A 25494-nucleotide genomic window follows, 5' to 3' on the forward strand; every position below is an offset into this window, starting at 1 on the left:
CTCACTTTTCCGACTAAGTAAATCCCACTGTTGGGCAGTGTGGAGTGAAAGGTGTCCTCACAAAGGAACAAGGGGAGTTTTTGCCAACAGAGGCATGTGAGGGCTCAAGAAATCATTAGAGAAATAAAGGGGCGATTGCATCTGTGCTGTACGCTGGTGCTGCAGGTACAGCCAGGGAATGAATGGATATAAAACAAGACTCAATACCATCACACGGCATTCCAAAGAAAAAAAAAGTTTTTTGTTTTTTTTTTGTTTTTTTTGTGAAGCGCAAAGGAAATATTGTGGTTATAATTGAAACTCAATTCCTGCAGGAGACATGTCTGCAGACTTAGCCCTTGAAAGAAGCTCATAATCCCCAAAATATACATCACACACTTTTCCAAGGAATAAGCTTCTGCCACGTTTAGATCACTTCTGAATCTGAGTTAGAGAAGTTTGTGAGGGTGTCTGGGTCTAGAGCTAGAGGGGGAGGCCTGGGGAAAGGCGGCCTGGGCCCCACGGGCCGTCAGGAGGCGGTGCTGACCGCCCCTCTCCTCGCGGCGTGGCCGACAGCTCCGGCACCCACGGCGACTTCAGCTGCAGCGAACATCCGCGCCGACCAGCAGGAAATTCTAGGGAGAGATGAGAACACGTCAACACTGGAAGCACACCCCTTGTTTGTGACTGTGGGGCTGCTGGGTTTCTGGAAGGAACTCTGGGAGCCTGCCTGTCGGGAAGGAGAGAGCAGAGGGGGCCTGTCTGCTGCCAGGAAGGCAGGAGTGACTGTGCGGCGCTCGGGGCCCCGCCTCTGGGCTCTGCACGGCTGCCAACCCCCAGAACCTGTCAGCAGCTTCCCTGGCAGCTGTTTCCTCCTCAGCCGTGGAGACCCCCGGCCGCCGTGGAGGCCTCCATTTGTCATCCCGGCCTCATGGCAGCTCCAGGGAGCCCTGCTCCAATCAAGGCTGCAAAACCACTCTCTTTGCTCCTTCGGGCCTTCCCTCAGAATTTTCAGAAATAAAGTTAAATTGTGCCATGGGGTCATGCTTTTTAAAAAGATGAACTTGGTAAAACGTGGGGGACACAGGGGATGTGTTTCCTCTGCTCTCTTGGCTATTTTTCTGCAGTCTCTTAGCCCCACCAGTTCCCTGGTCTGAAGAACTGGAGATTGATTGACGGGACATGGGGGTGAGGGAGAGCGAGGAATCTGGGGGGTGTGGGGTTCCCGTGGGGCCTCGAGGTTGTCGGGAAGGCCACTGTCCGAGGTAAGGAATGCAGCAGCAGGCAATGGCTTCATGGCAGAGATACCAGCTTTGTTGGGACGTACTGGGCTTGGGGGGCTCAGAGTGGGGGCACCGAGGAAGCCAGCAGATGCACAAGTCAGGAGTGTAGAAGAAACTAGAAGTGTGGCTGGGCCACTGGATGGCACAAGGGTGGCCATTAAGCCCTAGGGAGTTGATGAAAGTGACCAGGGAAAGCCAGTCGTGGGGGAAGGGCAGGGGCCTGGGCAGGAACCCCGGAGAACTCCCTCCGGGAAGGAAGGGGAAGGAGGAACCAGCAAAGGAGATGGCAACAGCCCAGTGAGAGGCGGCTGGAAAACCAGGAGAGGGGGTCTCCAAAGCCAGGAGAAGAATGCAATCCGAGGACGGGGTGATAATGTCAGATGCTGTTGGGGGTCAGGCTGGGAGAAAGGAAGGGGAGGCCGTGCATTCTGGTATCTAATCCGCCAGACACTGACCAGCATTAGACCCCACGGGCCAGAAGGATGCTGGATGCAAAGGAAGGCAGGCAACACATATTTGCCAAATACGTAAATGCATCCACTTTATAAAAGAGGCTCAGCGGCCACCAAGTGAGTCTGCTCTTACTGTGTGCAGTGTGGGGACAATGCAGTGGATGGTTAAAAGCAGGGTCTGGCTTTGACCCTGGACTTCATTGACTAGCTGGTGGCTTTCCTGAGTCTTGGTCTTTCTTCTCGGTTGTTACCAGCACCCACCCTCTGGGGTAGAAAGCGCTCAATACCGGGCTCGCCCAGAGGAAGCTTTTCGGTGCAGATTGCTAGTGTTGTGGGGGATTTGGTGAGGAGAGGCCTTCGAGACTCACCTGGTGAGACTGAAGCACCAGGTTGAAGACCTGGAGGTGCTTGAGCAGCGGGAGAGGGAAGCCTTCCTGCAGCCTCTCTGTAACGGAGGTTAAGGTAAGGACCAGGGAGCAGAAGGCGTGGCGGGCCCGAGAGAGCCAGGTGGGCGGCCTCCCTGAGCCGGCGTGCCCAGCTCTGGGCAGGGCCTGGCATGGGCACGCAGGCCTGAAATGAAGGCTGCCCTGAGTCTCCCGCCCTGTTCTCCACCACGCTCCAGGGACCCCGGACCCTCGCACTCCCACCCCGCCAGCCCCATGCCACGCCCAGGGCCTGTGCCGGCCTCTTGCCCACAGTACCGCCCGCGTCACAGGGCGGCCAGGGGCGGCTGCTTGCAGGAGTGTGGACAGCCCGTGGACATGCCAAAGGGGGTATCCAATCGCGAGCGCACGAAGCCCCTCAATGTTTAGGATGAAACCAGAGCGTGGCCAGGGGCTGGGTCCCCGACACCACCACATTCTGAACTGGAACTCTAGAGCTGAACTCTTGAACTCACTTCAAACCTGGTCTCCCAGGTCATTATGATGCAACATGTGTCAACATAGGAGGATGAATCATATTCTCTATAATAATTTGATATCTTAATTTATAATTTCTCACTATTCGAGTCACAGGTTACGTGGGCCCCTCTTTGTCTTCTTGCCCCCGCTCTGCAGAGGTGAGGGGTTTCACCAGGGTGGTGAGCGTAAGCCTTTGGCCGAGCTTGGCCCTTCTTCTCTGGCCCTTCTCTCAGAGTCGGAAAAAGAGGGCTCTGGCTTCAGAGCTGGGATCACACCCCAGCTCCATCTCTCACCTGCTCTGTGACCTGGAATAAGTCACTGAACTTCTCTGATCTTCTGTATCCTCCCATGAAAATTGGAGATATTAATAATCGCCCATCGCATGGGCTGTCATAAGGACTGGATGTAATAATGGATGGGCATGAAGTAGGAACTCAACCCACGTGAGTTCCCTTTTCTGGGTCAGATGCCATTTGAGGTTCGTGTGAGGTGACCAGCCCCCACACCTGGGGCCGGGCATTAGGTGGCTCTACAAATTAACCCTACCACTTCCCCGAGGACTAAAACTCAATTGTTTCTCCAAAGCTCCTTACCGTTGACCTTGGGAAGCACAACAGTGGGTATGGCATAGTTCATGATGTCCTGCAGTAACTCAACCTGAAAATCAGAGAAGGAGGGACCCCCATCAGGACACTGCAGCATCGGCAGTCCTCCGTCCCCCCCTCACACGCAGGGCAACCCCACAGCTGGGAAAACCGCTGAGAGATGGACGGACTCTGCAGCCCGATCAAGGTCACTGAAGTGATCTCTTTTGCTCTAAAGCCTGCAGGTGTAAGGCACATTCTAGACTGTAGGTGCAAGGCAGAGGTAAGGAAGGTCGTCAGAGCGGATTTAAACATGAAAACCTTTGTGTAAGAAAATGCATCTTCTCAGACACTGTGCTCGAGGGCAAATTGGTTCCATCTTTCTGAGGGCTATTCAGCAATGTTCATCAAAAGCCTTAAAAATGTGTGTGCCTGGTGGGCCAGCAAACACACCTGTGAGGCATTTATCCTAAGGAAATGACGTAGGGTGTGGCAGAAATTTAGATGCAAGGATGCTCACCAGAGTGATAAATTTAACCAAAACAATAAATTAAAAGCAACCTACATGTCCAACACTTGGGGAATCATGTGGGGGACATGGAGGCACTGTGATTCCAGGAAATACTATGCAACTGTTAAGAATGATATTGTAGAAATATTGTTATCAACACAGAGATATTCATCATATATTTTTGAATAAGGAAAAGTAGGCTATAGAAACGACGTAATTCCATTTCATTAATAAATATGCATAGCAAGAGGTCAGGAAGGATATACTCCAAATTATTAACTAAGTGGTGAAAATAGCAATGGTTTTTATTTTCTTTGCTCTGCATATCTATAGATTCTGATTCTTCTACAACGTATATGTTTTGCTTTTGGAATAAAAAAAATTTTTCAAAAATAATGTAACACCCTGGGTCGACCCCGTGGCTTAGCAGTTAGGTGCGCACGCTCCGCTGCTGGCGGCCCGGGTGCGGATCCCGGGCGCGCACCAATGCACTGCTTCTCCAGCCATGCCGAGGCCGTGTCCCACATACAGCAACTAGAAGGATGTGCAGCTATGACATACTACTATCTACTGGGGCTTTGGGGGGGAAAATAAATAAATAAATAAAATCTTAAAAAAAAAATTAATGTAACACCCTCAAGATGATTGCCTGTCGTGATGACATTTACAACTTGTAAATATGTACATTTTTGTTTCTGGAACAATTGAGTTTCTTTCCCCGGGCTGTAATTCCCTGAGCTCATCAAATGTAGTGCCCTTCTTCCCACAAATCTGGGAACTTTAAGTTTTTATTTTCTGCAGGAGCAGAAGCTGGTTACTGACTGGGTCGAGCCGCAGTGAGAGCCTTGTCACCCGTAAATCCGTGAAAATACAATGAGGCTGCTTAGCATCCTTCTGTTTGTTGTAATCTAATCAGATGGAAATGGCTGACTGGATTTGCACCAGATTTGGAGGGGACATTGGGACAGTCTGACTTTGGGGCTGGGTGGCTTCCAAGGCACCCACTTTGTGGGGATCTTGGGGGGCATTTCAGAGATCTAAGGAAATGTTCTCCAGGGGTTCCACAAGAGGCCTCCTGGGAGATTCAGGCCACATGTAGTAAGACACTGTAGATAGAATCAGCCCGCTGGGGCTTCTAATGGAAGTCACAGGGGTGATGCTAATTCAGAACGGCTACTGAAGAGCATTTTAGCTGCTACCTACATGGGCAACTCGCCACCAGAGCCCCGGTGGGGGAGGCAGGAGTGAGCGTCCTTAATGATGGGCAGTGATTCAGGGAGTGAAATCATCTACCCGGGCTGGCGAGATACCTGCTCCCCTCCCTCCCACCTGCCCTTCCCCATCTCAGTAAGGGACTCCGCCATCCACCCAGCTGCTCAAGCCAAAAATCTAGGGCATTCTTCATTGCCCTTTTCCTCACCACACACATCAATTCTCTCACCAAGTTCTGTTCAAGTCTACTTCCAAAAATGCCTCCAATCTACCATCTTTCTCCTCCCTGGCCTGGTCCCAGCCTCCATCATCTCTCACATAGACAAATGTTCCAGCCTCCTCACTACTCTATGTGGTCTGACTCTCGTCCCCTGATATCCATTCCCCCCGCCCCAGCCAGGGGCATCTTCGATAGAGGTATAAATCAGATCATGCCACTCCGTGCACAAAATAGTTCACTGGCTTCCCACTGCCCTTGGAACACAGTCTTGCTGGCACAGAAGGCCCTGGTGAGCCGGCCCCTTCTTGCCTCTCCAGCCACGTCTCCTCCTCTGCCCGCTACAGCCTCTGTTCCAGGCCACTGGCTTCCCTCCATTCCCCAAACACGCCAAGGTTCTTCCCACCACAGGGCCTTTGCCCCTGCTATTCCTTCTGCCTGCAACAGATCTTCCCTTGCTAGCTCCTTCAGCCCAAATATCACCTCCTCAAAGAGGCTGTCCCTGATCACACGGTCTGACCTCAACCCTCCCCAGCACTTTCTACCCCAGCTCCATGTTGTTTTTCATTGCACTGATCATGACTGAAAGGATCTTCATTTCTTACTGTCTGTTTCCCCACTATGACGTAAGACTGTAGAAGTGGTTGCTTCCCTGTCTTCTTCAGCATATCCCCACACCTGGAACAGTGCCTGCCACATAGTAGGTGCTCAATAAAGTCATTAACTTGTTCATTCAACAAACATTTGTTGAGCAGACTTTCCGTAGTAGACTGTGCACGTTGAATTCCATTTATATCTCACCGCACTCACTCAGGTAGAAGGATCATCCCTGACTTGAGGGGAAGGTCTGAAGCTCAGAGAGGGGAAGTGACTTGCCCAAAAGGCCCACAGTAGGTAAGCGCAGAGTGGCCATTCCAGCTCAGGTCTCTCCACCCACAAAGCCCTTCCCATAATTAATTCACATGCAAAGTATATGCAAATGAGCCAGTGGCCTCTGGACATGATGCCCTGAGCCCAAGTGGCCCTCAGGACAGTTATCTCAAGATCAGGGGAAGGAAGGAGCCACCAGGGGCCTCAGACTCACCGGGAAGGAGCCAATGCTGGAGTGCTTCAGTTCCAGGAGCAGCCTGTGAGAAACGGAGGGGAGGGCTGAGACCACCATTCACCTGACCCCGAGGAGAGCCCAGTTGCTGGGGAGAAGGGGCCCATTCTGATGGATGCCTCATGGTTCCCCCCCCAGTACCCCTATCCTACATTGTTAGTGCTGGGCTCTGGGGTGGGCTGGCCAAAGGGCAGAGTCCACCTCCTCTGCAACAGGGATTGCTTCAAGGATGGACCTATGGCCCATGCTGGCCCAGTGAGAGGTGGTCCCAGGACTTCTGCTAGAAATATCGGGAATGAGGTGTTCTCTTTTCTCCAGGAAAATTAGGGAGATGCTGGTGGCCCTTTTTGCCACCAGTTGGTGACAGCCTGCTGGGAAATGAAGCCAGCATTAGGGGATGGCAGAGCCAAGAGAAGGAGAAAGCCAGAGTCCTAAGGACATTATTTGAGCACCTGGATTCACCCTTGCCTGAAACCCTTGGACGTTTCGGTTACTTGAGCCAATAAACTATCCTCTCTTTACAGCCTTTATGGCATTTTAACAGTGATCTCACAGAAAGGGGGAAATAAATGGCTGTTTGTTGAACCCCTATCATTCACTGTGATGGGTGCTTTATCCCACTGGATTCCTGTAACATCCTAAGAGGCAAGAACCATCACACTCCCATTTACAGATGAGGAAACAGAGAGGTCAAGCAACCTGCCCAAAGTCACACAGCTAACAATTAGCAAAGCGGAATTTCAAACAGGTCTCCCTGGTGCCAAAGCTCTTGTTGTCTCCAGTGCCCTGCAAAGCTTGAAAACTCGCTCCTGTTCACCCAGAGTTGGGACCCCCAGCACTCTTGCCCCGTGGACTTGCACCACCTCCACCCCTGCATATTTCAGAAAGTCTGTGCTCAGCCACCACCCAGCTGTATCCTCTCTGGAGCCTCTACTTGAGAGGCCCGTGGGTATTTCAAGGAAAATTAAATCCACATGTTTCTGAAGCAGTAACACTTGTCAAAATGATGCCAGGAGAACTGAGCAGTATAGAAACCTTGGGAGCCGATCTCAAGGTGAAGAAGGACGGCTCTGTGCCAGAGAGAAGGGGGAAGTGAGCAGAAATGTGGGTCAGGACTCAGTTTAAACAGCGTGGGGGCCGGCCCGGTGGCGTAGTGGTTAAGTGCACACGTTCCACTTCGCGGCCTGGGGTTCGCAGGTTTGGATCCCACCGACGCACTGCTTGTCAGGCCATGCTGTGGTGGCGTCCCATATAAAGTAGAGGAAGATGGGCACGGATTGTTAGCTCAGGGCTAATCTTCCTCATAAAAAAATAAATAAACAGCGTGAATGTGATTAAGAAGTAGACGCCAGGTCTGAGTGTCGGGGTCACTGCGTCTACTCTCTCCAAGGGTCTCCTCCTCTCTCGCCCTCCTCTTCCCTCCTTTTGTGTCTCTGTCTCTCAGAGTCTCCCTCTTAATGTGTCTCTCCATCTGTCGGGCTGTCTGTCTCTCTTGCTGTCTCTTTTTTTTCTATGTCTCTCCTCTCCCTCCCTTTCTTTGTGTGTGTGTCTCTGTTTGTCTCTCCATCTGTCTCTGTTTCTGTCTCTCCTCTATTTCTGCATTTCTCTTCTTCTGCACATCTCTCTCTTTCCCTCTTGCTTATCAAGTGTCCCAAACTCTTCCACTCATATTAATACCTCATTTAATCCTCACAATGATGCTGTTGGCGAAAAACAATTGTTGGGCTTTTTTGACTGCAGGAAAACGAAGTTTGGAGAGTCTGGTGTTGCCAAGGCGAGCCGTGCTTCAGATGCAGGCAGGCTCCACGTCAGAGCCCACACGCCCAACCACCACTTCCATTGCCGGATTCAAACCCAGTCACGTGGGTTCCAGAGTCTCCCAGCAGAGAGCAGCTGATGGAGTCCCAAGGATGGGGTGTGAAGAGGCTGCAGTGGGTTTTCCAAGTGCCAAGGAAGGCCAGGGATGTGGGGTGGCTGGGGGCTGCCGTGGTTCAGTGTGGAGTGGAGTCATCAGCTGGCCCTGCCCAGCCATCAGTTGGCCCAGGACTAAGGGGTGTCCCGGGACCCAGGAGTTTCAGTGCTAAAACTGGGACACTCTGGGCAAACTGAGCTAGTTGGTCACCGTACAATGTGTGGCCTTGGGCAGGTCCCTTCGTCTCTGAGCATCGGTCTCACTGTCTGCAAAATGGGGACCCTGTGCCCCCGGTGCACTGTTTGAGGCTCAAACATGACGGAGGAACAGGAAAGCAACGAAACAGTGCTTGGCACATGGTAAGGTCATGGCTAGCCCGTGGGTACCAAAACGGACGGGCAGCCCTCTCCTCCCGTCCCCCACAGGCCCACTTACTTGTCCATCTTGATCTCTCCAACAAACCTGTTGGACTTGACGCTGACATTCACGGAAATTTTCGTGTTCTGCAAAGCAGCAACCCAGGAGGTGAAGTCCTGACCCAGGGCCAGGGGCTCTGCGAGGCCTCCAGCACTGGGAGGGCCAGCTTCACAGAGGGTCAGACCCACAGAACCCAAGGAAGAGGGGACTCTTCCTTTGCTTTGTGCTCGTTGATGAGTCCCAGACTGTCAACCAATGACCACTTTCTCCCCTCTGCTTCCGAGACCATTTCCGAGTTCCCAGGCCCCTGCCCTGGACTATGTGAGACACTGCGGGCTGGAGTCCCGGCCAGCCCTATTCTCACAGCCACTCATTCATTTATTCATTCAACAGATATTTACTGAGTTGGAAAACCGAGGTTCCCACCTCAGCCTTCCTGCCCACTGTCTGTGTGACCCGAGGTGACCCCCTCAGAACCCATGGAATCTGCAAAGTGGGGAAAATGGGTCTCCCTTTTCTGGAGACTGGAGACTGGGCAGAGCTGCCCGAGGCCTGTGAGTGCCTTCTGGCAGGGAGAGAGTCCAGCCGTCTCTCCTGGTGGCCGTAGTGGGTGCCACCAAGTGTTCGTGGAGTGACAGAGTGATCAAATGAATGAATGCACAAATCAACAAGGGAATAGCAACTTGAAGGAGGGAAGGATTAAACACCCAAATGAAAAAATAAACAAACATGCGTGGGTGAATAAACGAACAGATGAACAAATATACAAGTGAATGATCAACTAAACAAAGGTATAAGTAGACGAGTAAAGGAATGATGGGATAAGTGAATGCATGTATGAAGCAGAAAAGGTATATTTCAAGTCAGCAATCTAATGAATAAATGAATGAATGAATGAACAAATACACAAATGCGTAATCGAAGGCCCTTAGATAGGAATGAATGAATCAGAAGCAATACACATATTTCAAGCCAACGACGGGATTAATGATTGAATGAATGGATGAATTAGTGCAGTGGCTCCGCTCTCAGGCCCTGGAGCCACAGAGTCCAGGTTTAAATCTGGGTGGGACTCACACTGGGCCCCCTGACTCCAGGGACAGTGCTCTCGGCTCTGTCCAGGGCTCCCCTTCTGCCCACGCCTGGGAACAGCTTACCATCTCCAGCAGGAAGAGTGGGGCCAGAGAGGAGTTGGGGAAGACGGCGTAGGCCTGGGCGTCCACGGAAGGGGTGAGGACAAGGCCAGCAGGGCTCATGGTGAGGTGTGGCGGGGAGGCGGCCCCGATGACGAACTGCACCTTCATGTTGGGGAAACTTTTGGCAACCTGCAGCCCCAAGCAGGGACAACCAACAAAGGGAGCAATTTTATTAAAATGTTTCTAAATCCTATCTTGTCCCGGCCCTGCAGAAGCACCTCCAATGTCTTCCCACTGCTTTTCAAATAAATATTAAAGACTGCACGATCTGGCACCTGGAGCCCTGCCAACCTCACCCCACATCCCTCTACCCCTTACCCTCCAACCCTAGCCACATGGGACTCCTGTTCTTCAAATATGACCTGCTCTCTTCCTGTCTAAAACCCTTTGCACTCTCTGTTCCCTCTCCCTGAATGCCTGTCCCCCTACTCTACCATAGCTTGGCTCTCTCCCTTCCTTCAGGTCTCAGCTCAAATGTTGCCTCCTAAGAGAGCAGTGGTGGCTTCAAGGAGCAACTGAGGAGGGCTTTGGGGCGCCTCACCTCTTCTGTCCTCCAATAATCCCCCAAGTCAACGCATAGTCTGGGTAAAAATAGTGTGATTGTTATGCAAATTAAGCTTCAAGTAATTCCCCTGGCCCCACCACCATTCACACCTCTTCCACACCAGTACCTCTTGTATGGAAATTTCTGAAAGTGTCACCACTGGAGAGGCTGTTAAGGACTGAATGTTTGTACCCTCTCCAATTTCCTAATATGGCAGCCCTAACCCCCAGCGTGGCTGTATTTGGAGACGGGGCCCTAAGGAAGTAATTAAGATGAAATGATGTCATAAGGGTGGGGCCCTGATCCTATGGGATTAGTGTCCTTATAAGAAGAGACACTCATGCTCGCTCTCTCTCTCTGCAGGTGCTCAGAGGAAAGGCCACGTGAGGACACAGTGAGAAGGTGGCTGTACAAGACAGGAAGAAAGCCCTCACCAAGAACAGAATCTGCTGGCACTGTGATCTTGGACTTCCAGCTTCCAGGAGTGTGAGAAATAAATTTCTGTTGTGGCATTTTGTGATGGCGGCCTGAGCTGACCGAGACAGAGACTTTCCTGATGGCCTTGTCTAACGTGACCTCATCAACCTGGTGGCTTCACTTTTCACAGCCTGCATTTTCTTTTTTGGTGTTTTGGGCGCCTGAATAATCATTTTCTCTCTTCCCTGGATTGTAGCTCCGGGAAGGCAGAGATATGATCTGTTTTGCTGGATGCCCAGCACAGGCCCCCGGCATGGCAGGCACTCAATAAGTGTTTGTTGAAGGGGTGGGCCCCCAGAATCTACCTCACACCTGGGCACCCGGGCGCTTGGAGACTTACTCTGCCCTGGGGACAGGCTGCACAAAGCTACTGCCACTCTCTCAGGTTGGGGAGCCTCTAGATCTGGAGACGGGGCTCCCAGGAAGGCACTCAGCAGAACCCGGTCTTCCCCAGCACCTCCTGAGCTGACTAAAGTGGAGCAGGTGCCTTCTTACCTGGGGCAGGAAGCTTCCAAAGAATTTGGTTGTCAGTCGGAAACTGGATTCCTTTGGAATCTGTAGCAAGAGAAGAAGAGAAAAGGATTCTGGGGAGTTGTTACAGATCGGGGGGAGCGGAGCAAATTCCATACGAGGAGTGAGAGACTGAACGTACAAACAGACGATGGCCAGACAGGATACGACAACAGAACCTGACCCCCAACTTCTGCAGCAATTGGCCCAGAAGGGTCAGCACGTGCTCGACCAGTGACTGCCAGCTTCCCTACTTTTTTGCCCCTCAAAATCAAATATTTCAAGTCAAATATGCTCCCCAAACCAATAACATAGGATGCCCGGCTTCTACTAGCCCCCCTCCAGCTTCCCCACGCCAACAGCCTCCGCAAGAGGAAACCTGAGGGCTCCCTTTTCTCTCTGTAAAGCTCTCCCAGCCCCGCCTGCCTTTGAGTCTGCCGGACGCAAGTGATGGCGGCCGACCCTGGTCCTGACGAGTTCTCATGCGGAGGGTCTTTGTTTATTTCCACAGGGGACGTGTGGGGCTCTGCATTCATTTGGGACCACTACGGAGAGGGCAAATCTGGCACCTCTTCCAGGAGCAGCGGAGGAGGAACCCCATGATGTTGGTGACCAGGTTGAGACGAGCTTGACCTAGACTCTGGAGAGGATGGTCATTTCCTCATTTGATAGATGGGTAAACTGAGACCCAGAGAGGGACTTGGCCATGAACAGAGACAATGATGATGACGCTAACGGTGGTGTGATGCTAAGACTGGCTTACAGAGCCTGACACACAGCAGGCACTCAGCCAGTGTTGGCTGTTACTTCTACTCCTCATCCAGTGCTCCCTACACGCCAGGTCTGTGCTGAGAGCTTCTCGTGCAGTCATGTCTTGTTTAATCCTCATTACACCCTTCAGAGGAAGATGCTGGTATTGGTGTTTTATAGATGAGGAAACCGAGGTTCTGAGAGGTTGAATAACTGACAAAGGTCACCCAGCTGAAGAGAGGGGCACTGACATTGGAACTCAGGTCTGGCTGACTCTAGAGTGCAGACCTGGATCTCCCCCAGTGTGGACAAAGACCCAGATCCAAATCCATACACTCTGAGTCCAGTGCACTTCCCACATCCTCCCCAGCCCGGCTTTACCATGTCGTCCTTGAGGGTCATTCTCAGGATTCCTGCCTTGTGGTACACCAGCCCGGCTGTGTTGAAGAAGTAGTCGGAGAGGCCCAGGTACACCATGCGGTCGTGGTCAGCGGGAAAGGCCAGCAGAGGAGGAGCGAAGGGTGGGGGGTCGTGGTGGGCCAGATTGAAAAACTCCCCCTGCGGTGGAGGCGACAGAGTGAGCCCGGGCCTCCTTAGGAGTTATAACTCGACATGTCCGTTCCAGGAGAAAATGGGCTGACGACACCAATCCTACGTTCACAGAGGAGACGCCCGCGGCGGGAAACCGACAAGAGCATCAACGCCTCCTGGGCACTGGGTTCCAGGTGCTTTTCACGCCAACCCTGTGAGGTGGGTGTGGTCACACCCATTTTACACAACAGGACACTGAGGGACAGGGAGGTGACGTGACTTGCCCCAGGTCCCTCGGGGGTACGTGACAGAGCCAGGAACTGACCCCGGCTGTCCAGGGTCCAGCAGCACACCCCCAACCACTCCACCCGCTCCTCCTCAACCTTGCGGATAAGCACAGAAATTCTCCTAAAGGACCAATGAGATTCTGTTTGTTTTCATCTATCAAACTAGCAACATTTTTAGAGAGAGAGGTAAACTGTTTTGAGCGTGTATGTATTTTAAACCCATACTCCCCAGTTTTTGGTGAGAGCATTCATCCGCTGCTGGAGACTATAGGTTTATATGTTTCTGAAGAGCAATTTGGCAACATGCTGCAAAAGCAGATCATTTATTTAGCTAAAAAATAATAACGTTGAGTTATAAAAGAGCCAATTGTAGATGGATACATATGGTAGGATACCATTATGTAAAATTGAAAGGCCTATAAAACATGCTGTAGAAGAAATGTTGACACACACAGATATGTAGTAAAAGTGTGCAAACATCGCCAAGAAGGCCACACAGTGACGTCATCAGCCTGATTACCTCACGGGGTGGGACAGGCAGGTTTGGCGAGGGTGACCAAGGGGGCCTGGGCTATTTATTTTTACAACGTTTCCTTTCAAAAAACCAGAGGCACATGTGACAAAAGGGAACATTTCTTAAATCTGGGTGGTGGGTACGTGAGAGAGCGTAATATTCTCTGTACATTTGAATCGTTTCCTCATTTAAAATTAACAACCGGGCCAGCCCCGTGGCTTAGCGGTTAAGTGCGTGCGCTCTGCTACTGGCGGCCCGGGGTTCGGATCCCAGGCGCGCACCGACGCACTGCTTCTCCGGCCATGCTGAGGCCGCGTCCCACATACAGCAACTAGAAGGATGTGCAACTATGACATACAACTATCTACTGGCGCTTTGGGGGAAAAAAAAAGGAGGAGGATTGGCAATAGATGTTAGCTCAGAGCCGGTCTTCCTCAGCAAAAAGAGGAGGATTGGCATGGATGTTAGCTCAGGGCTGATCTTCCTCACAAATAAATAAATAAATAAATAAATAACACTGTTTAAAAAATAAAATAAAATAAACAACCATGCTACTCATATTATAGATGACCACGAGACTCTAAAAATAATAAGATGGACAAATGCACCAACCAGGACTCACCCCTAATGCATACTGTTAGGTGAGGAGAGCCAGTGGAAGAACCCTGTGTATCCTTGCAGGCAAACAGACTAGCAGGACAATCGCGATGGGCTTTCACATCCGTTATGTGAACGCTTAGAACCAGGGCTGTGGAGGGTTGACGTCCCCCAGGGCTGTCAGTCATTACTCTAGGCAGCAGCCCGGGGTGGGGGGGGGGCTGTAAACAGGACATTCTCATTCCTCATCCACTAGGGATAATTATGTATCATTTAAATCCTTTATTCTGTTGTATCACTTAGACTTTGAAAAAGTATGTTATGTGGACTAGCCATTCCACTGCTAGGAAACACTCAAGATGAGCAGAGATCCAGCTACAAAGATGTTCACGGCGGCTCTGGTTACGTTTGTGGAAAAAATGGAAAGAGCCCAAATGTTCCAGGAGGGGGCACCGTCCACCTACTTCATCACAAGCTGTCCCCTGAACGCCCCAACGCCAGAAAGGGCTACAGGAGGACATTTCACGGAGAGATGTCCATGTTACACTGTTCTGTTTTTTAAAAGTTGTAAAACAGTATGTTGAATACGATCCGTGTAAATATATGCATGTGTATTTATTTCTATGTCTATACATGTGTGTTTTGTATGAATTTGTTTTGGCATCTTTGTGTGTGTGTGTGTGTGTGTGATTTCCTGTGTCTCGGCACAGACAAGGATTGGAGGATTGGAGGCATCTAACTCGGGTGTCAGTAGTGCGTATCTCTGAGTTGTCGCATTTGGGTAATCTCTCTCTCTCTCTTTCTTCTCTTCCCTCCCTCCCCTCCTCCCCTCCCTCCTTCCCTCCATTTATTTACTCCTCTGCTCCTCTGTAGTTTCTAAATTTTCTTTTTTACATCAAATGTGTTTCAGAACAAACAAGCCCATCACCAACCGTGGAGGGACCGGATGAGGAACCTGCGGAGGGAATTCGGGGAGTGGGACCTGCTCCAGCTGAGCTGGTCAGGGAAGGCTGCTCCGGGGGAAGTCAGAGCACAGACCCCCTGGAGGGTAAGAAGAAGCCAGCGGGGTGGAGGGGGGCGTGGGGGGGAAGGGCGTTGAGGCAGAGGGAAGGGACAGGACAGAGGCGATGTATTGAAGAAGGGCGAGGCTAGTGTGTCTGCTGGAGGGGGGAGAGTTGGGGGAAAGTGGCATGAAATGAGATTCCCTCCAGCCAGTAAATGCTTACTGAGCACCTACCACAGGCCAAGCGTGGTTCTCAGTGCTGTGCATGCAGTAAAGAACAAAGCAGTCCCAGCCCTTTCTCCGGCATCACAGTGAGAGAGACAGACTTGCGACAGTGTGTGTGTGCGTGTGTGTGTGTTAGTAATAAGTGCTGCTGAGAAAAATAAAGCAGGCTGTGGAGGAAGAGGAGCGAGCTCTTTCAGTGATAGTGGTCTGGGAAGCATCTCCAGGGAGAGGATATTTGAGCAAAGACTTGAAGGAAGGAAGGGAGAGCTAAGGTGGATATCTAGGGGAGAGCCTCCTGGGCAGGAGGCACAGTAAGTGCAAAGGCCCTGGGGAAGGAGCCGGCACAATACATTTCAGGAATGGCAGGAGGCCGGTGTGGCTGGAGCAGAGAGAAGATGGGAGAGTGGACTGGGAGAGCGGTGAGGATAGAGAGGAAGGGGGTGGAGTCATTGTAAGATTTGTTTCCAAGGATGACGGGGAGCCCCGGGAGGGTCTGAGGCCAAGGTGTGAGGGTACATGATCCTCAGTGTAGGTCTCACCTTCAGCTGCCCATCCAGGCTCTCAGCCGTGGCTTTTGGAGGTGCCACCAGCGAGTAGTCGATCCCAGCCACTTTGTCTATTTTGGCTGTCACTAGAGGGAAAGAAGACGGCCCGTGAGCTGGCCCCCCCCGGCGGCATCTTTGGGGTATGGCACGCAGGGTTAGCATCCTCTAAAGTTGAATCAAGAACTGCAGTGCCGTTTCCATTCCCACCTCCTCCAGGAAGCCCTCCCTGAGTTCCCTTTAAAGGAAAATGAACCCCCACCCCACATTCACAGAGAGCATCTCCCTCTCTTCTTCCAGCAGCCCTGAGATGCAGCTAAAACACAGGGTCAGGGAGCAGAGAGACCTGGGCTTGAATCAAACTCTGTATGACCTTGGACAAGTCCTTTCACTTCTCAGAGCCACCTTCTGTCATTTGTAGGACAGGGCAGTACTAGTGACCTCACAGATGCCCTGTACATGGTAGGGGCTCAAAAACCAGAAGGAGTCCTTATTAGCAGTGATAATATCCTGGGCTGAGCCCAGACGGGCTCGGGTCTGAACGGCTTCTCTGTTCCCCAGCAGTAATCCATGAGGATTAAACAGATATTTACCCCTCCTCAGCCCTTACTTCCTATGTCAGAGGAGAAGAAACAGGCTCAGAATTGGTAACTTGTCCAAGACGGCACAGCCGGTGAGTGGCGGCGCTGGGTCTGAGTCCCAGGGGCAAACCTTGGACGCTGCGACTGCACTGAACATGCCCAGGATGGGCCCTGCCCGGGGTGGGGGGTGTGGGGGCTGGGCGGTGCCCGGAGGAAGGGAATACGTCTTAAATAGGCGTGTACCGTGTGCCGGTCAAGCCGGCCTCTGGGGGAGGCAGCCCAGGCTGCAGTTTGGGGCATGGGTTCTGGAGTAAGAAACCTAGATCTGAATCCTGCCTCTGCTTCTTACTGCCCTTGTGACCTTGGGCAAGTCACGGCTCCTTGCTGAGCCTCAGTGTCCTCGCGGTAACTTTGGGAGAACACAGTGACCTCGGTGAGGTGTCGGGGGTCGAGAGGAGACAGTTCTGCAGGGTGCGTGCTGCGTGGTGAGCACTCGGCCAGAGGGGTCCGCCCCCCCCCACCACAGCTCTTCAGTTTACCGAGCACTCGGGAATAGAGAGAATGGTCCCCATTTTAAAGATATGGAAACTGAGGCCCAGAGAGGAGAAACGACCAGCCTCAGATCTCAGGCCAGTTAGGTGTCTCTGGCTTCAGAGAGCTGGGGGTATTTGGTGGTTTGGCCCCTGCAGGGGAACGAGCAGGGGTGGGCTGCTTTTCCACCCACCTTCTGGACTTGCCACAAGGCCGTGGCCCAATAGTGATGCAATGCCAACCACCCATACCCACCCAAGCCCAGGCCTGCCCGGGAAACTCGCTGGCTCCATCACACTCTCTCTGTCTCCCTCCCCTCTCCCTCTTCTACTCCAGCCTCCTTGACCCAGCCCAGCCCTCACCTGGCAGTGTTTGCAAATAAGGCTGCAGCTTGGAGGACACAGTTCGGGTCACTACCTCACAGATCTGGGGAGAACAAAAGAAGCGATCAGTGAGGGCTTCCCATAGTGGAAAATGTCCTTTGGGAATAATGATCCCGACATGTTTTGCTTGCCTTGAATATTTCCTTGAAAACCATTTAACTAATCAAGTTTCCCTTTACTCTTTGGCCACCAGGAAGCTCAGAGTCCAACATGTAGCCTGGAAATAGTAACTGGATATCACTGCATGACCTGCATATCCACATTTTATTTCCTACTCTGGTGTGGAACTTTCCTGATGGGCATTTACGTTTTCTACTTTTTAACGTGGGACTTTTTTTTATTTGTCTATTTATCTGTTTTTGCTGTCTCAGATCCTTTGTGGAATGAGGTAGTGAAAGAACAAACAGGAGGTGGTCAGCTGTCAGCCTTCTGCTGTCTGTGCTTCTGGGAGCTCAAGTCTGGGTGGGCACCCTCACCTTTGCTGTGTGTGGCCGGAGAAGCCCTCCCTGACCTCCGCCTCCCCTACATGACTCACAGAGGAACAAGCACTGGTCTGAGAAGACCTGGGTCACACGCTGATTCTACCGCTGAGGAATTGCTCCATTTCTCTAGACCTCTGTTTTCTCATCTGTAAAATGGGACGTGGCAGGTTATATTTCCCATTCCACTTGCTCTTCTGGAATGTGGTCCTGCCACACGAGAGGTGGAATCTGCGACCTCTCCCCTAGAATCTGGGTGGATGTGGTGACTCACTTCCAACCAATAGAACATGGGGGAAGCAACGTTGTGTAACTTCAGAGGCCAGATCACAAAGGCTGTGCAGCGTTCACCGTGGTCTCTTGAGATGCTCCCTCTGGGACCCAGTGAGATGCTGTGAGCAGCCCCAGCCCCCTAGAGGGGCCTGAGGTTGTTGTTCCTGTCAACAGCCCCAGCTGAGCCAAGCTGAGCCAAGCTTCCAGTCTTCCCAGCCCAGGCACCACGGACGTGAGAGAAGACCCTTCCAGATGATTCTAGCCCTGAGCTTTGGAGTCTTCCCAGACGAGGCCCAGACATGGCAGGGCAGAGACAAGCTAAGCCGGCCCCGCCGTGCCTGTTGATTTCCTGACCCATGGAATCCACGAGCATCATAAAATGGTGGTTGCCTTGTGACGCGGTATTTGGGGCTGTTTGTTTCAAAGTGGTGAACAGCCGGAATACAGGATTACACGCACAGCCTCCCCTAACTGAAGGCATGGGGCTGGGGGCGGGGTGGTTAGACAAGCCCTACCCCACGATGTGGCTCACCCCAAGTCTCGGATGATCTTCGCCTCGTTAATCCACGGAGTCCCTGCAGTCCTTGCCCTTCTTGACTGCTGGCCGCCCCTGCCATGCGGGACCACTGTCTCCTAGAAGCGCTCCTTCTGGAATCCCGTGACCAGGGCCTGCCACTCTCCCCTGGCCTCCACTCCCTCTGCCCCGGCACCCGTGGGAGCAACTCTTCCCTCGTGCACATGCCGGAGCTCCCGGGGCTTCCTTCTCGGCTCCCTGCTCCCCCAGGGGGCCCTGCTCCCGGTGTGAACACTCCCCATTCGCCCCAGCAACTTGCTCTCCTCCCTGGGCCTTGCTCCGGGGTGCCGAGGAGTCACAGCCTCCAGAAACAGCACCAGCCAAAGAGGGGGGAGAGCTGGTGGATAAATACCCCGGCTTCCTCACCCCCTTGGGGCAGCTCTGAGGCGCGCGCCCCACGCTCCCTCTGAGAATCGCTCGCAGGACTGAGCCCAGGTGCCCACAGCAGCAGCCCCCTCAGTACTGCTCCTGCCCCTGGCTCCCGTCCCCCACCCCGCTGTGCCGCCTGGGGTCCCCCCAATAAACTACGTGCACCCAAATCTCTGTTTCAGCATCTGTCTGGAGGTGGGCGGGACCCAAGCTGTCACCTCTTCCATGCTCCCAACACGTGGCCAACACCCAGACCTGGGTTTGCAGCCCAGACCTCTCCCCTGGGCCTCCTGGACTACTGTCCCTGGGTGTCCCGCAGGCCCCCAGGGCCGGCACATCACAACACACCCCTCAGGTTCTTACTCCTCCTCCGGGCTGGCCCCACTGTCCACCCAGACGGCACCCTCCGCACCTCCCTCCCTCTTTCCCCACTGTCCGTCAGGTTGTGTCAGCTGGGGGAGGGAGGGAGGGGAGGAGAGAAGATCTGGTTTCCTGGAGCGCTTCTATCACATAAGACTCTGGACGTCCAAAGGGACTTAGAATATCCTCCTCTGAGGAGCCTGCACCTCTTCTCCGAGTGGCCCAGAGGCGGGAGGGGCAGCACAGCTGGCGGGGGAGTGGGGCCAGCTGGAGCCCGGGGCTGCCTGCCCCTCAGCCACTGCCCTCCAGTGCCGCTCACCCACCTCACCCATCTGAGGGCCACCAGATGGCTCCAAACCACAGCGAATCACGTCACACCCGGCGCCCGCCCCTGCCGCGGCCCCCTCCGCTCCCCCCACCTCCCCCCCACCACATCCACCCCTCAGACTCGGGCTCTTCCCTCCCTCAGACACCCACCCGTCACTCTGTGTTCCTGGGAGTCAGCCCCGCAGCTCACTCTTCCCCACTGCCGGCCCTTCCCAGCACCACGACAACCTGACACCTCACTCATTCGTCCGTCCGTCCATCCATCCATCCATCCATCCATCCCTCCCTCCCTCCATTCATTCAGGCCAGTCTCTCTTCTAAACAATATCTTGTTATGATTAAGAGCTTTGCCTCTGAGGTGGGGTGGCCTGAGTTTGAACCCCAGCACTAACACATCCTCTGTCTCAGTTTATTCATCTGTAAAAAGGGGAAAATCGTGACATCCTCCCCTCGTGAGGACTTTGTGTGGATTAGATGCTGAGTCTTTGTGAGGAGCTCTTAGCACAGCGCCACGCCCCCTGTGAGCACTCAGAGTATCCCATCCTCCCCATGAGCAGCAGAGACCAGGGAATAATCCGTTTTAGCAGCTCCAAATGTTGAATATCTGCTAACACTGCCCTCACACTATTATTCATTACTAATTACAGAGACAGCTGAGCCATGGGGGCGCCAGCTGGTGGGCCGCGCACGGCCTGTGCTATCTCGGTAACCCTCACCACAGCTGGGGGAAAAAGGTACCCATGTGCCCATTTTACAGATGGTGAAACTGAGGTCTGCAAAGGTCGAGTAATTTGCTCAAGATTACATAGCTGGTTATGTCCTTGAGCCAGAATTAAAACCCAGAGATTCTGACTCTAAAACCCATTCTATAATCCACCGTGTCATGCATTTAGACTACCATGCATTGATTTTTTTTTAACGTTTGACAGAGTGCCTTCAGATAGATGATCTCATTTGACTGACGTCTCCCTGCCCGCATGGTCAGTGCCTTTGACTGGGAAACCAACGTCTGCCATCTGGAAGACTGCACAGGCCTCCTCATGGTCCCTCCAGCCATTCTTATGGCCAGGGAAATTGTTCTAAAGCACAGATCCGGCCAGGTCACCCCCTTGCCTAACACTTTCAATGGCTCCCCATCGCCCTCTGGAGAAAGCCCCAGCTCGCGTGGCTGGTGAGACAGGCTCAGGGGATCCCTGGAGGCTGACGGCTTATTAATAGAGAGCCAGCCCAGCGAAAGGCCTCTCTTCTCAGCGGAAGGAGTTGGCTTGGGGGGGGCGGTGTTGGGGTGAAGGCAGGTTTGGGAAGCACTGGCTGGTGCCTGTCTTTCGTATCACCTCCAGCCTCAGGGAATAGCTCGGCCACACTCCAGTCTAGCAGCTGCGTCAGCTGCCTTTTCTGGGCAGGGAGCCCCACGAAGGGGGTTCGGGCGAGGCAGAGACGGGGAAGGAGGCCCGGGGGCTGTGAGAAGAGAGGGTGGGGGAGAGAGTGGCAGCTTCCCCGCAGGGAGGGATGTTGGGGGCAGAGCAGAGGTGGTCTGTGCGGGCCGGGGGCTCTGCTGTGCGCGTGTGACGGGACCGTCCTTAGCGCCTTGCCGGGCCCCTCAGGAAAATATACACGACAGACTCTCAGAGCTGGACGTGTGGTTTCAGAGGCCGGAAGGACAGCTGAGGAGGTCTGGGGCGACAGCAGAAGCGTCCAGAGAGGCATGAGGCGTGTGGACCCTGTGGGCCCCTCCTGCTCTGACCTACCTTGTTGGTCATGGAGTTGCGGAGCGAAGACTCGATATTTTTGTGGAAGAGTTTGATCAGCCACCTGGAGATTGACATGTGGGGACATGCGTGAGGCTTCCCAGGTGCCCTTGGGCTGCATTCAGGAGGCTGCCTCATCCGGGAAGCCTTCCTCTCTCCTCCAAAGAGGGCTAGGCACCCCCGACCCTAGACTCCAACTGCACATACCTCATTAGACACTTCGCCCTCTGTGTGCGGGGACCCGCCTATGAGGTTGTTCTCACAATAGGTGCACGGCTTGGCCCCTGCCCTGTCTCAACCTCATTCCCTACCACTCCCCTCCCTCTCTGCACTCCAGCCACACTGCTCTGCCATATCCTCTTGTGTCCTCCCACCACAGGGCCTTTGCACGTGCTTAAAACACTCCCTCTGCTTAAAACACTCCCTGTCCCTAACATCTACCTAGTTAACTCCTACTTACTCTTTTCATCTCAATTCAAACGTCATTTCGTCAAGGAAGAACCGGCCAGCCCCCAGACTGGCTCAGATCCTCCTGTTCTATGGGTTTGTAGCACTTTACGCCTCTTTTTCTTAGATCTGATATCCTTTTGTAATTCTTTGTGAGCCATTCATAAATGCAATGATTTGATTAATGTTTGTCTTCCCCACTGGGCTGGAAGCTTCCAGAAAACAGGGACTGTGTGGCTAAGAGTCTGGGGCCAGCTAGTCCTAGGCTGAATCGCTTCTCATTACGCGGTAGGTATGAACACTCAGGTTATTTCCCATCCTCTCTATGCCTTGGTGTTCTCCCTGAAAAGGGGGTAATAATAGATTAACCACGTGGAGTCGCTGTGTGGGTTGAATGAGATCATGCACAGGCTTATAACAGTGCTTGGCACACGGTAGGCCTCAGGCCTCCGACTGCTGTCAGTTATTGCTAAACTGCTGTCGGCCCCTACTGTTGCCTAAGCGTGTGGCACAAGCCCCGCGCACGGCAGATTCTGAGTGGATATTTGCGGATCGGAGGGCTGGATGAACGCCTACGGCTCTGGGGTGAGGACGGTGTAACAGCGCATCAAGGGTTTAGCCCCGAGCCTGCGGTGTAGCAAGCACTCAGGAGAGCCTGCTGCATGAATGCTGAATGCACGAGACTCCTCGAGGTGGGGACGGTGTCTGCCCCATCTGTGGAGCCCTGTCCCCTCCCCTCCGCCTCTGAACGAGGCCTGGCGTGGAGGCGGCACTCAGGCTGTGTTTCCTAGACACAGGGGTGGTTAGGGCAATCCTCCCCGAGGCCCGCCTCCCACCAGGGCCCCAGGAGCTCCTACCCCAGGCTGCTGCCCGACGTGCGCAGGTGGACGCGGTCGATGCGGTTGGTGCAGCTGGAGCTGGAGGCGGTCATGTGGCCCGAGGCGGGATCAAGGCCGAGCTTCAGCCCCACAGAGATGGAGACGCCCTCCACGCTCAGCTCAAAGTTGCCGCTGGTTTTGCTGACGGGAAACAAAGGGAAAGGACTTGGAGCGAGCACTTTCTTTCCCACAGCCTTTCCAACTCCACGCCAACGCCGGAAGGGAATTTTGCTGGTATCCCCCCTCCAAGTGAGGAGGTGGAGTTCAGAGAGGGAGGCAGCTTGCCCCGGGTCACACAGCGGCTGAGTGAAAGAGCCAGGATTCCAACCCGAAGTGTGAACTCACATCCGCCTGGCCGAACCCCACTCTTACCCACTGCCTCAGCCTCTGCCTTGCTGTGTGGCTTTGGGTGTGTTTCTTAACCTCTCTGAGCTTCAGTTTCCTCACCCAGACTCTGGACCAGCAGTGGGACACCAGCTTTACCACTAAAAATCTGGGTGTTTGGGGCCAGGGACATCATTAATTAATACCCTTGTTCATTTAATGGGGTAAATAGCTCCTCCCTCAGGGAGGCCATGTGTTTTCGATAAGACAGTGGACATGAATGTTGTTTGTCGATTCTTCTATGATGAATCATTGTTGGTGAAGCATTGTTATTTTCTTTGGTCATAAATAAGTGAAATGATAGATGCAAAAGAGTCCAGGTGAAGAGCTAAGCAGTTCTGGCTGTGGGAACAGACGGACACAGTGGGCCTTGTGGGGGAGGGCAGAGCCACGCCCCCTCCTCACCAATTTGATTTTCTCCCTGGGTTTCCCACAAAGGAGAAGTTTCTAGAGTGACGGGTCAGCCTGAGCCACTGTCACTATGTGCAGGGTCACTGTGGCGAGAGCCCAATAGTTAGAGTCAGAGCTGTCACTGGATGCCTTGCCCCAGATTGTCACCCCTCCCGGCTTCCGTACCCTCGCCACTGCCTGTCTCGGGGGAAGGCGTGTGGACTTCCACGCTCTTGTAGCTGGGCTCGGCCCGTGACTCGCTTTGGTCAATGGCACAAGAGTAGAAGTGACCGGGGGCCAGTTCTGAGTCTAGGCCTTCCTTCTGGGGACCTGCATGTTTCCAGATGCCCTTTCTGCACCTCTGCCAGCACGAAGAATAGGCTCCAGGCTGCCCACTGGTGCCAGGAGGAGGAGGAGACACGCGAGGAGCAGAGCTGCCACAGCGGAGCCCAGCCCAGATCAGGGAGCCCTGGCCGACAGTAGACAACAAGTGATAAGAAATGACTTGTTTCAAGCCACTGAGTTTAGGACGGTTTGTGACTCAGCAACAGCCAACTGATAAAGCAGTAAATTAAAGGTCCCACTTAGCCTTCCATCCTAAGCCACAGGCACCGACTCAGCCTTGCAGTGTCCTGCGCTGAGACGTGGACAATGCCCAGCTATTAACCCAGGGTTATGTTGAATCTTCTCTCGTGAAAAATCCCCCCAGGAACCCTGTGGGGACAAATGGTGATGGATGAGGCAAAAACCAGGCATTCCTGAGATCCTGGCTCTCATCCTTTCCAAGTCACCAAGAGCTCACCCATCCATCGACAAACCCCGAGCTTGGAAACGCACATGAAACTCTTTCGTGCCTTCCATTTTCCACTGATCTTGGCGTTGGCGTTTCTGATGGAAAGACTAAGGCCCTCATTGGGCAATAGTTTTATCTGGGAAGTGGGAATCTGGAATCCACGGACATCCATGCTACAAAGAAGAAATGTTCAGTTAGCCTCCTGGGAGCCCACACAAGGCCTCAGTTAATGCAGGCTCATCCCTGGACCCCGGGCCTTCACCCCACCCTTTCCAGGAAAACCCAGAAGCTACCAGAGCAGCCTTGGGAACACTGTGGGCATTGGGCAGGGTGCCTAGGCTTTGAAGTCAGACAAATCCGCACCTGAATCTTGCTCTTCAATTTACTACTGTGTGACCCGGTGCATGTAACTTAATCATCCCGAGCTTTAGTTGCCTCGTTTGTAAAATGGGCACAATAATCTCTATCTTACAGGGTGTGTGGCCATCAACGAAGATAACAAATGTTATCCCATTGACGACAAGTTCTGTAGGGGGGTGGAATGTGTCTGTCTTTTCTCACTATTGTAGCAAAGCCTGCTGTGTCAGGCACATAGTAGGTGCTCAAAAATATCTGTTGAATGAATAGGTGCATAAAATTCTGTAGAGGACATTTATGGGCCTTCTGCCCAGCACCCATGCCTCCTTCTGGGGGGGAACCCCTCCCCACATCTATTCATATTGCTCCAAAGAAAGTTGACTTCACCTCCATCTTCAGGAGGTGGAGCTCGTGACTTAGGCTTAAGCTACTTAGTGTAGTCTATCCCCTGACCACAGGGATTGGTTCACGAGTGTGTCCATCACCTAAGATGGACCAATCAGGGTGAGCCTTAGGGTTTTTGGCTGAGTTACAAGGAGAAGGTGCTCTCTCTCCTCAGGACTGGGAGTGCTGGGGAGATGCTGGTGGCCATCTCACCTCTTGGAGGGGACACCCTACCTGAGGATTAGACCTCCCCAAGGGAAGTGATGCTGAGAGGTGGCAAGAGAGAAACGGGGTCCCATGACATTTGAGCCTGCCTCAAGCCGAAACTGAAGCCAGCCTACTCCAGAGACTTTTCAGTCATGTGAGCCAATAAATTCTTGCTTAGGCCATTTTGGATTAGGTTTTCTATCCTTGAACCCTCATCCCCAAAATTCTAATTGATATGTGGGCCTGGCACAAAGTTTTGGGGTTCATGACACATCCCCCCAA

The 25494-nt window shown here is 53.0% G+C and overlaps 1 protein-coding gene across 1 annotated transcript in view; it reads right to left on the bottom strand.

The window, feature by feature from the left end:
* Positions 1–293: 293 nt before the first annotated feature.
* LOC101397258 (bactericidal permeability-increasing protein) overlaps positions 294–25494 on the bottom strand; it is a 28369-nt gene continuing 3168 nt past the window's right edge. The window contains exons 3-15 of the mRNA XM_004430566.3: positions 24309–24437; positions 22677–22838; positions 21373–21436; positions 17222–17285; positions 15745–15836; positions 12430–12606; positions 11284–11343; positions 9729–9896; positions 8590–8657; positions 6225–6267; positions 3210–3273; positions 2083–2159; positions 294–614 (exon numbers count right to left, since the gene is read on the bottom strand). Coding sequence (XP_004430623.1) covers positions 576–614; positions 2083–2159; positions 3210–3273; positions 6225–6267; positions 8590–8657; positions 9729–9896; positions 11284–11343; positions 12430–12606; positions 15745–15836; positions 17222–17285; positions 21373–21436; positions 22677–22838; positions 24309–24437 — 1207 coding nt within the window. The 3' untranslated portion in view covers positions 294–575. The remainder of the gene's footprint in view (positions 615–2082; positions 2160–3209; positions 3274–6224; positions 6268–8589; positions 8658–9728; positions 9897–11283; positions 11344–12429; positions 12607–15744; positions 15837–17221; positions 17286–21372; positions 21437–22676; positions 22839–24308; positions 24438–25494) is intronic.

This window comes from Ceratotherium simum, chromosome 21, assembly GCF_057802395.1.
Source record: "Ceratotherium simum simum isolate JZ-2026a chromosome 21, ASM5780239v1, whole genome shotgun sequence".
NCBI lineage: Eukaryota > Metazoa > Chordata > Mammalia > Perissodactyla > Rhinocerotidae > Ceratotherium > Ceratotherium simum.